Source organism: Mandrillus leucophaeus, unplaced genomic scaffold, assembly GCF_000951045.1.
Source record: "Mandrillus leucophaeus isolate KB7577 unplaced genomic scaffold, Mleu.le_1.0 Scaffold226, whole genome shotgun sequence".
Taxonomy (NCBI): Eukaryota; Metazoa; Chordata; class Mammalia; order Primates; family Cercopithecidae; genus Mandrillus; species Mandrillus leucophaeus.
In genome coordinates, this window is record NW_012102321.1 from 203455 (window position 1) to 218003 (window position 14549).

Sequence of the window (14549 nt, forward strand, 5' to 3'; positions counted from 1 at the left end):
TCTCGGCCTCCCAAAGTGCTGGGATTACAGGCTTGAGCCACCGTGCCCGGCTATCTCTAAGTAATCCTAAGTAACTAAGTTTACTTAGTAGTTGCCCAATAAATAGGCACCTACTAAATAGGGAGTTATTTAGTTACTTGTAAAATCCTTAATTTTGGAGATCCTTCAAAAATACTAATACACCAAATCAGATGACTTTTTAAGGCCCTTTAGTTAACTTTGGGTATGTGGTTAGTAACTGAAAATTAGAATGGTAGAAGGCTTTGAAGTCCATGTAAGCAATCTAGACTGATGTTTGTTTTAGAAAATTTGGAAACCTTCCGTGTATATGGAGGTTTCATACAAATTATATGGAATAATTCATTAAGAAATAGCTATTGAGCCAGGCACTGATCAAATTCCTAGATATTTGGCAGTGCTGAATGCCCCTGTGCTTACAGCAGAGTTTACAATCGAATAGGTAATTGCCAAGTGAGAGGAATGAAATAATCCACCTCTTGGCAACAGAGAGAACCAGGAGGAAGCGACTTTTGCCTTTGCTTCTTTTTAAAGTTTAAAACAATAAAACTACAAAAAGTATATTGCTGCCATTAACAAGGACCCAATCTACATTTTGTGGTGTTCGTTCTTCTATTGGAACTTCACTGTAATAATTTTTTGGATGAGGCTGGTCATAATATGTGATGTTTGTGCTTACAGTTTATCACTGATTACTAAAATGCGTTTACTTTCTGCATGTGGACAATACTGATACAACATTACCTTCCATAGAGTTGGGGAGATATTTTTTCTTTTTCTCTTTTTTTTTTTTTAATTATACTTTAAGTTCTAGGGTACATACGTACAACGTACAGGTTTGTTGCATATGTATACATGTGCCATGTTGGTGTGCTGCACCCGTTAACTCGTCATTTACATTAGGTATATCTCCTAATGCTATCCCTCCCCCATCCTCCCACCCCACGACAGGCCCCGGTGTGTGATGTTCCCCACCCTGTGTCCAAGTTTTCTCATTGTTCATTGTTCAGTTCCCACCTGTGAGTGAGAACACGCGGTGTTTGGTTTTCTGTCTTTGTGATAGTTTGGTCAGAATGATGGTTTTCAGCTTCATCCATGTCTCTACAACAGACGTGAACTTATCATTTTTTATAGCTGCGTAGTATTCCATGGTGTATATGTGCCACATTTTCTTAATCCAGTCTATCATTGATGGACATTTGGGTTGGTTCCAAGTCTTTGCTATTATGAATAGTGCTGCAGTAAACATATGTGTGCATGTGTCTTTATAGCAGCATGATTTATAATCCTTTGGATATATACCCAATAATGGAATGGCTGGGTCAAATGGTATTTCTAGTTCTAGATCCTTGAGGAATCGCCACACTGTTTTCCACAATGGTTGAACTAGTTTGCAGTCCCACCAACAGTGTAAAAGTGTTCCTATTTCTCCATATCCTCTCCAGCACCTGTTCCTGACTTTTTAATAATTGCCATTCTAACTAGTGTGAGATGGTATCTCATTGTGGTTTTGATTTGCATTTCTCTGATGGCCAGTGATGATGAGCATTTTTTTCATGTGTCTTTTGGCTTCATAAATGTCTTCTTTTGAGAAGTGTCTGTTCATATCCTTCTTCCACTTTTTGATGGGGTTGTTTGATTTTTTCTTGTAAATGTGTTTAAGTTCTTTGTAGGTTCTGGATATTAGCCCTTTGACAGATGGGTAAATTGTAAAAATTTTTCCCATTCTGTAGGTTGCCTGTTTACTCTGATGGTAGTTTCTTTTGCTGTGCAGAAGCTCTTTAGTTTAATTAGATCCCATTTGTCTATTTTGGCTTTTGTTACCATTGCTTTTGGTGTTTTAGTCATGAAGTCCTTGCCCATGCCTATGTCCTGAATGGTATTACCTAGGTTTTCTTCTAGGATTTTTATGGTTTTAGGTCTAATATTTAAGTCTTTAATCCATCTTGAATTAATTTTTGTATAAGGTGTAAGGAAGGGATCCAGTTTCAGCTTTCTACATATGGCTAGCCAGTTTTCTCAGCCCCACTTATTAAATAGGCAATCCTTTCAGAGTTGGGGGGATTTCTTAGGGTATTTTTACCCTCAAGGTTATAAATAATATGAGTTTGTAATGTTTAATAATAGCTAACATTTATTCAGCACTTTAGTGTATTAACTCATTCAATGCTCAGAGCAACTAGTGAGAGAAATTCTGTTACTATATTCACTTTACAGGTGAGGAAACTGAGGAATAGAAGTGTTAACTAACTTGCTCCAAGTCACACAATAAATGGAACTCACATTTGAACACAGGTTCCAGCATCCTTAATTGCTATGTAATATTATGCATTCATTGCATAATATTTTAGGACCATTGAAAGTCCTAAAAGTTACCATTGTGTTTAGAAAAAAGAGTACTGTTTGGCCGGGCGCGGTGACTCAAGCCTGTAATCCCAGCACTTTGGGAGGCCGAGACAGGCAGATCACGAGGTCAGGAGATCGAGACCATCCTGGCTAACATGGTGAAACCCCGTCTCTACTAAAAAATACAAAAAACTAGCCGGGCAACGTGGCAGGTGCCTGTAGTCCCAGCTACTCGGGAGGCTGGGAGGCTGAGGCAGGAGAATGGCGTAAACCCAGGAGGCGGAGCTTGCAGTGAGCTGAGATCCGGCCACTGCACTCCAGCCTGGGCGGCAGAGCGAGACTCCGTCTCAAAAAAAAAAAAAAAAAGGGTACTGTTATCATGTTCATTTCTCATGAGAATCCTCTAAAGCTGGCAAATCATATGATAACCTTTGTACCTTATGGATGAGAAGACAGCCTTAGATGTTTTGTCCTTGGTCACCCAAGACCTTTAGTGGGAAGATTCCTCATTCTTTATTTGAATTCAGTTTTTATTATCCAGGGAAATGAAGCAGAAAGAAATATTGATATAAAACAAATAAAATAATCTTAAAACCTCAGTCTTAGTATTCAGCACTTGACTTTACATATTGCCTCCCAAACCTGTTGAGAACTGCCTGTATTGGAAATGCTGAATAGCACCGTCAGCATAGGAGGGGACAAAACATCTTTAGAAATTAAAACAGCAAAAGATCTTCTATAGTGTCTATCTTAGGGGGAAAAGCACAGGCAACAAAATTAATTGCTAACTAGATGAATCTTGCTCCAGTTACTCCAGAGTCAACTTTGACATTTTCTTCTCTCCGGTACTTGATCTTTTGTTAAACATGTAATTCCCTCCTACATATTTAAAAAGGTTTTTATCCCCCTAATATAATGACTTCAGAAGTCAGTCATTATTAAGTCAGGGTAAAAAAACAATTTCCAATTGATTTTTTAAAATATAGAATTTTGAACAAAAAGCATTTCTAAAGCCAAAGATTTTTTTGTTTGTTTTTTTGAGATGGGGTCTCGCTTTGTCACACAGCCTGGAGTGCAGTGGCATGATTACAGCTCACTGCAGACTTCCCAGGCTCAAGTGGTGCTCACACCTCAGCCTTCCCAAGGATCTGGGACTACAGGTGCGCACCATCACACCCAGCTAATTTTTTTATTTTTATTTTTTGTACAGATGGGGTCTTGCTATATTGCCCAGGCTGGTCTCAAACTCCTAGGCTCAGGTTATTCTCCCACCTCAGCCTCCCAAAGTGCTGGGATTATAGGTATGAGCCACCACACCTGGCCTTAAATCCAAGATTTTTAAGTAATTTATTGAAAGGAATATGTTCATACTGCCTCCCAGTTTTCAGATAAAAGACACCCATGCCCTCAAACAGTTTACTCTAAAGTCAGTTAAACTTTCAGTAGTCTTCAGAGTGAAAATAATATGTTCATATGATACTGAAATATTTTACATAAAAAGGAATACTGTCACTTACAAATTGTATACATTTTTATAAAGCTACCTACTGCTAGATTAAAATGTGGTATTAATGAGAACGTCATAATTTATAATATGTTGCCATTATATATTCTATACTATCTGATATAGTAAATGGTAGCCGTTAGCCACTTGTCACATGAGGCTATTTAAATGTAAATTGTAATTAATTGAAAGCACTTAAAATTGTAAAAGTTACTCGGTTGTATTAACCATATTACAAATACTCAATAGCCACAGGTGGCTAGTGGCTACTGTAATGAATGGGGTAGGTTATAGAGCATTTTCATCATCCTAGATAGTTCTGGCTGGGCGTCATGGCTTACACCTGTAATCTCGGCACTTTGGGAAACTGAGGTGGGTAGATTGCTTGAGTCCAGGAATTCAGAACCAACCTGGGCAACATGGCAAAGCCCCATCTCTGCAAAAAGTACAAAAATTATCTCGGAGTGGTGGTGCGTGCCTGTGGTCCCAGCTACTCAGGAGACTGAGATGGGAGGATCATCTCAGCCTGGGGAGGTCTAGGCTATAGTGAGCCGTGATCACACCACTGCACTCCAGCCTGAGTGAGAGACCCTGTCTCAAAACAAAACAAAAACATAGTTCTTTTAGACCAGCACTGCCTAAGTACTTGATTGTCTGGAATATAATTGTAAGATTAGGATCCAGGGTGTGGTGTAAGTGGGCTCAGTTTCTCCTCAGATTACTGTAAAGTAGTACATTCAGCAGGGGTTTAATAAGCATCCAGTTTGTTAGCCAGACATTAACTTTACTGTGTTGTTCTTTTATAGTAATGGAATAGAGTATTCTCAATTTTTAAAAAATTATTATGGTAATATCTTTACTTTTTGGTAATAATTTTCTGTTTAGTTCTCCACTGAAAATATACATATATCTTAGTAACAAGTAAAAATAGATTTGATTGCTTTTAATATGTATGCTTAATAATATTTGTTCTTTCTTGGTTATTTTCCTTACCTGGTACAGGTAGAAGAATCAGCAATGATGGGAGTAAGTGGCTATGTGGAGTATCTCCGAGAGCAGGAAGTATCTGAGCGGTGGTTCCGATACAACCCTCGTCTCACCTGCATCTATTGCGCCAAATCTTTCAACCAGAAGGGAAGCCTGGACCGCCACATGCGCCTACACATGGGGATCACACCTTTCGTCTGCCGCATGTGTGGCAAGAAGTATACCCGGAAAGATCAGCTGGAGTATCATATCCGCAAGCACACAGGCAACAAGCCCTTTCACTGTCATGTTTGTGGCAAAAGTTTCCCCTTCCAGGCCATCTTGAATCAGCACTTTCGCAAAAACCACCCTGGCTGTATACCTCTGGAGGGGCCTCACAGCATCTCCCCGGAAACAACTGTCACATCTCGAGGACAAGCCGAGGAAGAGTCACCTTCACAGGAAGAGACACTTGCTCCTGGGGAAGCTGCCCAGGGCTCTGTGTCCACCACTGGGCCAGATTGAAACATCCGGGGGAGGGGGCTGACCCTCTTCCCCTTTGAGCCATAAGCAGCCAGCATCAGAGCCATGGGCTGATATTTAGATTCACAAAATGCCACATCACTAGGCCAGAAGACGCTCCCAAGATGTTGCCAAACTGGAGGATCAGCAACATACACAAAAGCACTAAAGGCTCTTCCCTTCTTATTGCCCGCCTCACACTTTGGAAAATAATCAAGCAAATCAACTTTCTAATTCAGGGATCAACAGCCTTGGTTTGTTAACTTTATAAGAAAAAAGGTTTTTTAACAAAATGATGATACGTGGTCATTTATCCACCAGTCATGTTTGAACACTGTACTTTGGTCTATATCATCTTGGTGGCTATAATTGCCCAGATCTAAAAAATGCAGCAGGAGCCTTGACCATCCGAAGCAGCCAGCCACAAGACAGAAGGAGGTAGTCATGATGGTGATGAAAAGGAGAAATTTCTCCTCTTCCTTCCCTGCCATAACATGCATTTTTGTGTTTCAAGAAAAAACAAATGAATACTGGTGGTTCTTATTTTGAAAGGTTAGACTTTATCTTTCCCCTGGCTAGGCATCTAATACTTTGCCTGATTATTTCATATAATCAGCCATCTTGAAGCAGTATTCTAGTAGACAGCATCACCTGAAGCACTTGGCAACTGGAAGTAAAATGAGCAGCAAAGTGTATGCAATAGGTACTGCTACATTTGGGGGCTTGAGTGTTGTGTTGAGGAAGAGGAGAGCAGGGAGGGAAGTGTTTTTATGTTTTGCAAATATCAAACAGCACAGAGCCGTACTGCAACTTCCTGACTGGTATTTGTAAACCATAGTGCTACACATCCTTGGGTAATGGCTCTCGTTCAGGTGAATTAATGTGTTAGGCTGACTACCAAAGTTTCATCCAGTCTCTTTGGCTCCTGTTTTCACATTCAGCAATATTGTACATCAGAAATGTCACTTTCCAGTGAAATGAGCCTGGATTGTATTTTTAAATCCACAGGTCATATTTGATAACTTTTATATGAAGTTTTAAACATGTTTTTTCTGCAGTAGTGTGGTTGAAGAAATTCAACACTATGGTTCTTACTGCAACCACAATTTCATTTCCTTATACATATGTAATAGTTTATATTTTCAGGTGTATAGAAGAACCTCACTTAAACCTATGTCTCGGGTCTGCAAACCTGGTAATTCATAAACCAACCATCAGCAACTAGCTGGTGACTCCAAGAGCTTTGCTTTTTAATAATATACTACAGGGCACTTATCAGAAAACATCATGCAGAATCATGTTGCAATAAATGATCAAAGGATCAGTTTTGATCAGGTTTGGTTACGTAGTCATTCCTAAGATTTTTAAAACTTCAAGGGACCCTTTTAGTAGTTCTGGGTATTTCTAAGATTCTTAATCCAGCACTGAGAGAAAGAACTTACCAAACATGTAGAGATTTAGATACCCTGTCTTTTCATGCAGTGAGAGAAGGAGGAATATTAAGGGTTGTGGGCAAATAGATGCTTATAACTTACAGTGCAAGTTGAAAAATCCCTAGCTTCTCTTGATGGAGCACTAGTTGTTGGGGTTCTTTTAAGTATTTAAGTATGTAATGGTTTAAGAAATTGTTTCAGTGCAGAGGCATAGATGATTGTAAAAGAGATTTGGGAGAGGGGCAGGTTGTACCTGTACTGGTGAACCATTTGTGAGAATGTTAGTCATGTGCTCCTTTCCTGAGATTGCTTTGTGGTATGTGAAAAGGTGGGTAGAAAAGAATGAAATTTCTTTGAGATAAGAAATTAGAATGCAAAGGGTAGATCCTAAGCAATCTGAGAATTGTACATGTGCATAAAGTTGCACCCTCTCATAAGAGAAAGGTTATTTTCTCTTCTGAAAAAGCATAGAAATGCATCTTTTATGGGAAGATAATGTTGCTACCATTTAATAAGAGCCTACCCTTAAAGGCAGCATTGAAACTATTTTGTCTTTAGAAGACATAGACTGGTGCATCCTCCTTTTTAGTTGGGCAACAGCATGATAGGGAAAAAAACTGTCTTCTAAAGCCGTCTTTAGGGACTGGCTATGGTCTGTGGCATAGAAAAGGTAAAGTTGAATTACACTAAAATCCTTAGGGAAACAACTGGTAATAAGGTTTTCAGTGGACAGATTTTGCCATTACTAAATAGGCAGTGAGGTGAGAAGTACAGATTATGCTGCTTTGGATGGAGCTTTTAAGCCTACCAAAAAACGTTAAGTCCATCCTACTTTTGAAAATAGTATGCTAGAAAGTTATTTGTTTCTTTTTCTTCTTTTTTGTATTTTTTAGAGATGGTGTCTCGCTCTTGTCACCCAAACCAGAGTGCAGTGGTGCAATCATAGCTCACTGTAATCTTGAACTCCTGGGCTCAAGCGATTCACCTGCCTCAGCCTCCAGGTAGCTAGGACTATAGGCATGCACCACCATGTCTAGCTAATTTTTAATTTTTTTTTGTGGAGATAGTGTCTCTACAAAATTTGCCTAGGCTGGTCTTGAACTCATGGCCTCAAGTAATCCTCCCACCTTGACCTCCCAAAGTGCTAGGATTACAGGCATAAGCCAGTGAACGTGGCCTGGAAAATTCTTTGTTGCTTTGTTAGTTTTTTAGATTGTATGTGAGAAAATGGAGCTTTTTAAACTATTACCAAATTTTAAAGGTGAAGTGCAGTAATTTCTATAAAGAGAAACTTTATAGCATTTGTCAGTTCTCCATCCAGGGTTAGCAACAAACAAATGAGGTAGGGACTATCTCATTCATGTGGAAATGCTATGAATGTTTGGTGGGTTTCCCCTCCCTTTTCTTTTCTTTCACTTTAAATAGCTTTTTCCTATGTTGATACTGTGAATAGGGTGCTTCCTGGTCATCTAGGACCACTTTAGCACAATCATGTTTGCTGGTTCTCTCAATTGGCCTAGCCAGAGCCATGAAATTCATGAAAATTTAAGGCAGGCTAGCTTTTAAACAAATTAAAACTTCTGAAAACAATTTCAGCCTTTTAGTTAGAAGAGATATCATTATTCTAAAAAACTGTCCAAGATTCTTACCCAGGTACACTGTGACATTGTCCTAGTTCTTAGCTAACAACACTGATGTGTTGGTCATAGGAGTTACTGATGTTCTATCTACATTAATGAACGCCTATTGGTGTGTGCACAGAGGATACCTCTTAAGGATGTACTAAATGGACTTTGGCTGATGCTGGAAATTCATTACCAAATCTTAACTTGCACATGTTACCTTGTGAAGGGAACTGCATTAGCAATGAGAGCTAAATCATCATGAAGTACTTTAATGCCATGAGATTGCAAACACTGGGACTGTTTTCATTTATTGAGTGGCACTTAGTAGCAAAGGAGCTATCCAGTATTCTCAGCAAAGAAGAGAGACGGAAGTATATTAATCTATTTTCATTCTAAGATGTTCCTTTATTCTCTCTGAACTCTAATACCAGTATAAAATATAGCATTGGCATGAACAGTTAACGCTGTACTTAGGCAGAAAGGCTCTTTCTAATGACTTGTTCTCTCTTTACTCAGAACCGTATTTACCTCTGAACCAAGTTGAATTTTATTTTATTCAAGTTGCAAACTACCCCATGCCATTTTTATTATACTAAAGGGTTAAATCTAACCTCAGATACATAAAGGTAAATTAGTTCATAAAGGATAAAAATTGGGAAAGAAGAGAGCAGTTAAGGAAAATTTTATTTTTTGTCATTTTTTAAATGTTTCCAGTTCCCTCTACGTCAGTGAAACGGTTTTCCAAAGATGGTTTGAAGATAGAAAAAAACTTTTCCCCCCTAGCTTCATAGTTGACATCTGGCATTGGTTGGAATTGGTCTGGTGGCAGAGTGAAATAGGGAACTTCTTTTTTTTTCTTAAAGACAGGGTCTCACTATGTTGCCCAGCCTGGTCTCAAACTACTGGGCTCAAGTGGTCCTCTTTCCTCAGCCTCCCAAGGAGCTGGGACGGCGCGTGACCACACCTGGCTGTAAATGTCATTCTTAATAGCTGAATAATCTTTGGTCAAGAAGTAACTTTTCCAGAGTTTTAGCTGTTACTTGACATTAATTGTGTTTCTTTTAACTGGTGAAAACTATATATTGTTTGACTAGACGATCTAATTAATGTAAATGAAAGCAGTGGATAATGGAAAGGAAATTGAACAAAGACAAAAGTCTTGTTCGTCATAGTGGAAAGGCATTTAATCAGGAAGAAGTTGGAATCCTGGAAGTTTTTCTTTTTTCAGGTACAACAGGCATTTTTTTTCTCTTCCTAAAATGTTCTTCCCCTTATCTGTGTACTTATTAGTTCAAGGAGTAACAAATGAGTCTTAGTTGAACTTAGTCTTTGGAAATTGAGCTCTTTATTTAGGCTATATGTGAAAGAGTTTATTGAAATACTCTGGTTGCTAAGCAGATTTAGAAAAGGAACAAGCAATTGTCAGGCAAATCCCTAGGTTTGAGAAGATGTCCTCAGCAAAATATACCCCTAGGACTTACTGAATTAGATCAGGGTTCAGCAAACAATAGTTTGCAGGCCAAACGCTGAGGCTACTTGCTTGTGTAAAGAAAATTATAATGGAATAGGGCCGCACTTACTTAAGTATTGTTTATGGCTTCTTTCTACTATACTGGCAAAATTGAGTACTTGTGACAAAGATCACGTGGCTGCAAAGCTTGAAAATATTTACTGTCTGGTATCTGTTAGAAAAAATTTGCCAACTCCAAGAAAGAATTACCTCCTAAAGTTGTTACTCCTCACATTTTGCCTTTACAATAGTTTAGTTGAAGTTTTAAATTCATATTGGCACATACGCATGTTTCTTGAAAGAGTTTGCCAACATTTTCTACATCCTCTTCTCATAACTCTTTTTGTGCTCCTTCATGATTCCCATTGCTTTAAAATCATTTAGAATTGGCCTTACGGTTTGTCCTTGCCTTAATGGTGCAGATATTTTAAAGTTTAGTTATAAGTAAGTGTTGCCATTCCTCTGAGTTAACTTGAACTGGTTTGCATAATGGTGACAAGAATAAATTTTTTCCCAAGTGGATTAAAAACTAATTTCATTATGAAGAAGTATTTTGATTCATATCCAAAGTATTGTTTTTCTAGATTAGAACCCCTACCTTTTCCCTCTTAATTTTAACTTCTTTAAACTCACTCTGTTCCATGTAGGGCAGTAAAAAGCCAAGTTTTTCTCCCTTTTTTCCTGGATGTTTTGAAACATAATGAAACATCTGAGGATTTCAAATTCTTTTTAGACGTATCTTCCCATTTCTGTTATTGTGTATAATTCTTCCAAATACATATTGGAACATGTTTGCTTTGTGAATGTTCACTCTTAGTGTTCAAATAGCCTACTTATATTCAATGTGGGGAAAATGGGAAATGTTAGGGGTTTAATAAACAGAAATCGTTGCAGGAAGCCGGGTGTGACAGCAGGCACCTATAATCCCAGCTACTTGGGAGACTAAGTTGAGAGTCCCACTTGAGGCCAGGAGTTGAAGGACCAGCCTGGCAACATAGACCTCATCTCTAAGACAAAAAAACAAATCCTTGCAAGAGGAGAGAATAATTGCTTCCCATTTGGAAGTGATATAGGGACTTTTGAATTAGATCTGTCTTGACAAAGTCGTCTAGGCCGTGCTGATAACAGTATAGGGAGTTTGATTCTTTGTTGTGAGCTCTGTCAACATAGACAAAGTTCAGGTGAGTAACTAGCTTTCTATAATAAGGACTCTCTTCACTAGGTATTTTAAAGTTGCCTCTTTCTAATTGGATATTAGTAACTTTTATATGATATACCCCCTGAGTAATAGATATTCCTCATCTATAAAATTCGGAATATTTGCCTAGGTTAGATCTGCCCTGGCTTAGAGCAGTTATACCTATAGTAACAGTAGGTTTTTGAGATTTTGGAGTATTACTTTTCTGATTAACCTAGGATTCTGATTAAGCTGGAATGTAGGATTTATGAAAGAATTGGATTTTGTTAGCCTAATGAATCATCTGCATCCCACTCTATTTGAGGTCTTGATAATAGATGTCAATTTAAATATGAATCTATTGAAAGCAATGAAGTTTTCCAAGCATTATGACATCCTTGATAAGTCTCAGTCTTATCTTTTTTCTTATTTTCTAGTCTCTTTCCCTGTCTTTAGTCTTCTTCCTCTTACATGGTGCTTTTCCCAGGGCCAGTCTTTTTAGTTTCTAAGCAAGCAGGCTTTTTTGTTCAGGATAAGCCAGAGTTAGATATTATGAATACTTTGAAACATCTGAATATGTTACATTCCAAAGTATGTAATTACTGATAACGATAGTATTATCAAAACCTGAAAGATAGTGGTACAGATTATTCAGTTTAGTTGTGTAGGCAGACTATCTTTCTCCTCAATTGTGACACACAGCAGTGACTTGAGAAGGCAAATATTACTTGAAACCCACATTATTTTTATAGAGGGTACGTATATAAATAAATTTCCTACCTGATGTTTTTCCCGTTATCAATGTATCAGTAGCTCGCATCTTAACATAGAAGAAGCCCATTAGCTCAAATACTGGAAGCTTCAAACAACAAAGTAAGTTACAAAAGCAAAGCAGTTAATGAAAAAGACTTTGTCTATTGCCTGCTTCTTTCATGTCTACTCAGTAGGTCCTGTTGAGGATGCTAGAATACACCATCCAGTTAAGAAAGGGGTTGTTTTGTTTTGTTTGAGACAGAGTCTTGGTCTGTCATCCAGGCTGGAGTGCAGTGGCTCAATCTTGGCTCACTGCAGTCTCCACCTCCTTGGTTCAAGCAATTCTCGTGCCTCAGCCTCCTGAGTAGCGGGGATTACAGGTATGTGCCACCATGCCCAGCTAATATTTGTATTTTTAGTAGAGATGGGATTTCACCATGTTGGCCAGGCTGGTCTTGAACTCTTGGCCTCAATTGATCCTCCCGCCTCGGCCTCCCAAAGTACTGGACTTAACAGGCATGAACCACTGCACCCAGCCTCAGTTAAGAGAGATTTATGTTCAGCATCTCATATGGCCTACACCATGATTTAATATACTGCAAATCTTAGGATTTCGGTTAATCCATAATGCCAGGAGTTAAAGTATTTCATGGGAACATGTTTCCTCTTCTATGAAATCACCTGTCTGCAGTGATAGGTAATGTATAGGAGAATCTGTTTCATTAAGTAAATATTAAGTACTTGTTGATACCAGACAACATGCTTGGAATTTGTATAATAAAACTGGCTTTAGACGTAGTTTAGATATAATGTGTCTTCCTATACTTGAGAGTCCTAAGCCCACTTGGTTGGCGTCTGGGATGTATTGCTTTTGAAAAGCCTCCACTTTTTACTGTAGAGATAAAAGATCAAAAAGGGGACAGAATTAGCTGTATTAAGTGCTTTATTGTCATAACTGCAGTTAATACAATAATACTATGAGGTAATAACAGTAATGTTAAAAATAACTAACTTTTTTTTGAATGCTTACTATGTACCAGGCACAGTTCTATGTGCTTCACATTGATTAACTCATCTAATCCTTATGACAATCCCATGAGGGTGGATAACATATTATCCTCATTTTAGAGGGGAAGAAACAGACACAGATGACTCAGGCAGTCTAACACTAGAGTTGCCTCTAGTAGGTGTAATTATGTCACATTTTATAGATGAGGAAACTGATGAAACCCAGGTTACATAACTGGTAAATTACAGAGCCAGTATTTACCAATCTGATTCCAAAGCCCAGACTATCTGCATGATATCATATTGACTCCATTTGCTTATTAAGAGTTGAGGTTGACTGGAATATACAGTAGCCAGGAGCAGTACTGCTTTTAGTGAATGTATAATTGAAGAGAAAGTGATTAGAAGGTTCTTCAAAAGCTGATGCAGTTCATCTCTGAGCAGAGTTGAATAGTGAATATTTTCAGTGGATGTTGCCCACTGATTCAGAGGAGTCACCCGTGTGGTTAGGTCTAATAGTGAGTGAGGTACTATCAAGGCAAAAATTGAAGATAAAGTTCCAGTTACCTATTGCTGTATAACAAACTTAATTAAAATTAAGTAATTTTAATTACTTAAAATCAACTATTTCCTGTATCTCATGATTTTGTGAATCAGAAAATTCAGGAAGGGCTTGTCTGGGCAATTCTGCTCCCTGTGCAATGACTCAGGTCACCTAATGATATTCAGCAGGTGGTTAGACAAGTCTGGAAGGAGTGTCCAAGGTGATCTTACTTACATACCTGACACTTTGGTGGGGGGACTAAAAGGATGGGCTCAGCAGGGCTCCTCTTTCTCTCCATGAAGTCCAAGCACTCTCCATGTGTTCTCTTCATCAAGGTAGTCAGACTTATTACAAGGATAACTAAGGCCTCTGAAAGGCTGGGCAGAAGATGCTAGTCAACTTAACGGCCAGGCCTAGAACTATCATATAGTCACCACTGTACTCTTGGTCAAAGAACTTAATGGTAAGATGACAGCAAGAATGAGGGGGGAAAAAAGAACTCAATGGTCAGCCCAAATTTAAGGAGAGAAGAAATACCCTGCAACTTTATGGAAGGCATGTCCAGGACTTGGGGCTATTTTTAATGTGTTAATTTTTTTTATTTTATTTTTTTATTTATTTTATTTTATTTTTTGTCTTGACTGGTGTTTATTCGTCAGTTGTTTGTGCTGTAGAAACCATTTATTATGTCTACCATGGGTCACTAAAGGAGCTAGAAGGGGAATGAGACAAATACCTGGAGCATATTTCATTCCCTGCCCTCTCAAGTTTCATTTATCTTACAGCAAAATTTTCATTTTGTCCTGTGTTCCAAGTTGTGAACATTTGCCTGTTTTTGCTCTGAAGCCACTGTAACTACATGCGGAGCCAGAAATACTCTAGAGGGAGTAAAAAGCTAATTTTTTTTTTTTCTTTTAAGGACAGAGTTTCACTCTGTCACCCAGGCTGGAGTGCAGTGGTGCAATCACAGTTCACTGCAGCCTCAACCTCCTGGACTCAAGTAATCCTCCCACCTCAGCCTCCCAAGTAGCGGGGACTCCAGACGTGTGCCACTATACCTGGCTAATTTTTGTATACTTTTAGAGACAGGAGCTCACCATGTTGCCTGGGCTGGTCTTGAACTCCTGGACTCAAGAGATCCAC

At 38.6% G+C, this 14549-nt stretch overlaps 1 protein-coding gene across 2 annotated transcripts in view; it reads left to right on the forward strand.

Moving 5' to 3' along the window:
- The window catches only part of ZBTB37 (zinc finger and BTB domain containing 37), a 17669-nt gene extending 11793 nt beyond the window's left edge, over positions 1-5876 (forward strand). For both annotated transcript variants that reach the window (XM_011981410.1, XM_011981412.1), the window contains exon 5: positions 4871-5876. In XM_011981410.1, coding sequence (XP_011836800.1) covers positions 4871-5359 — 489 coding nt within the window. In that variant the 3' untranslated portion in view covers positions 5360-5876. The remainder of the gene's footprint in view (positions 1-4870) is intronic.
- The last annotated feature ends 8673 nt before the right edge of the window (positions 5877-14549 follow it).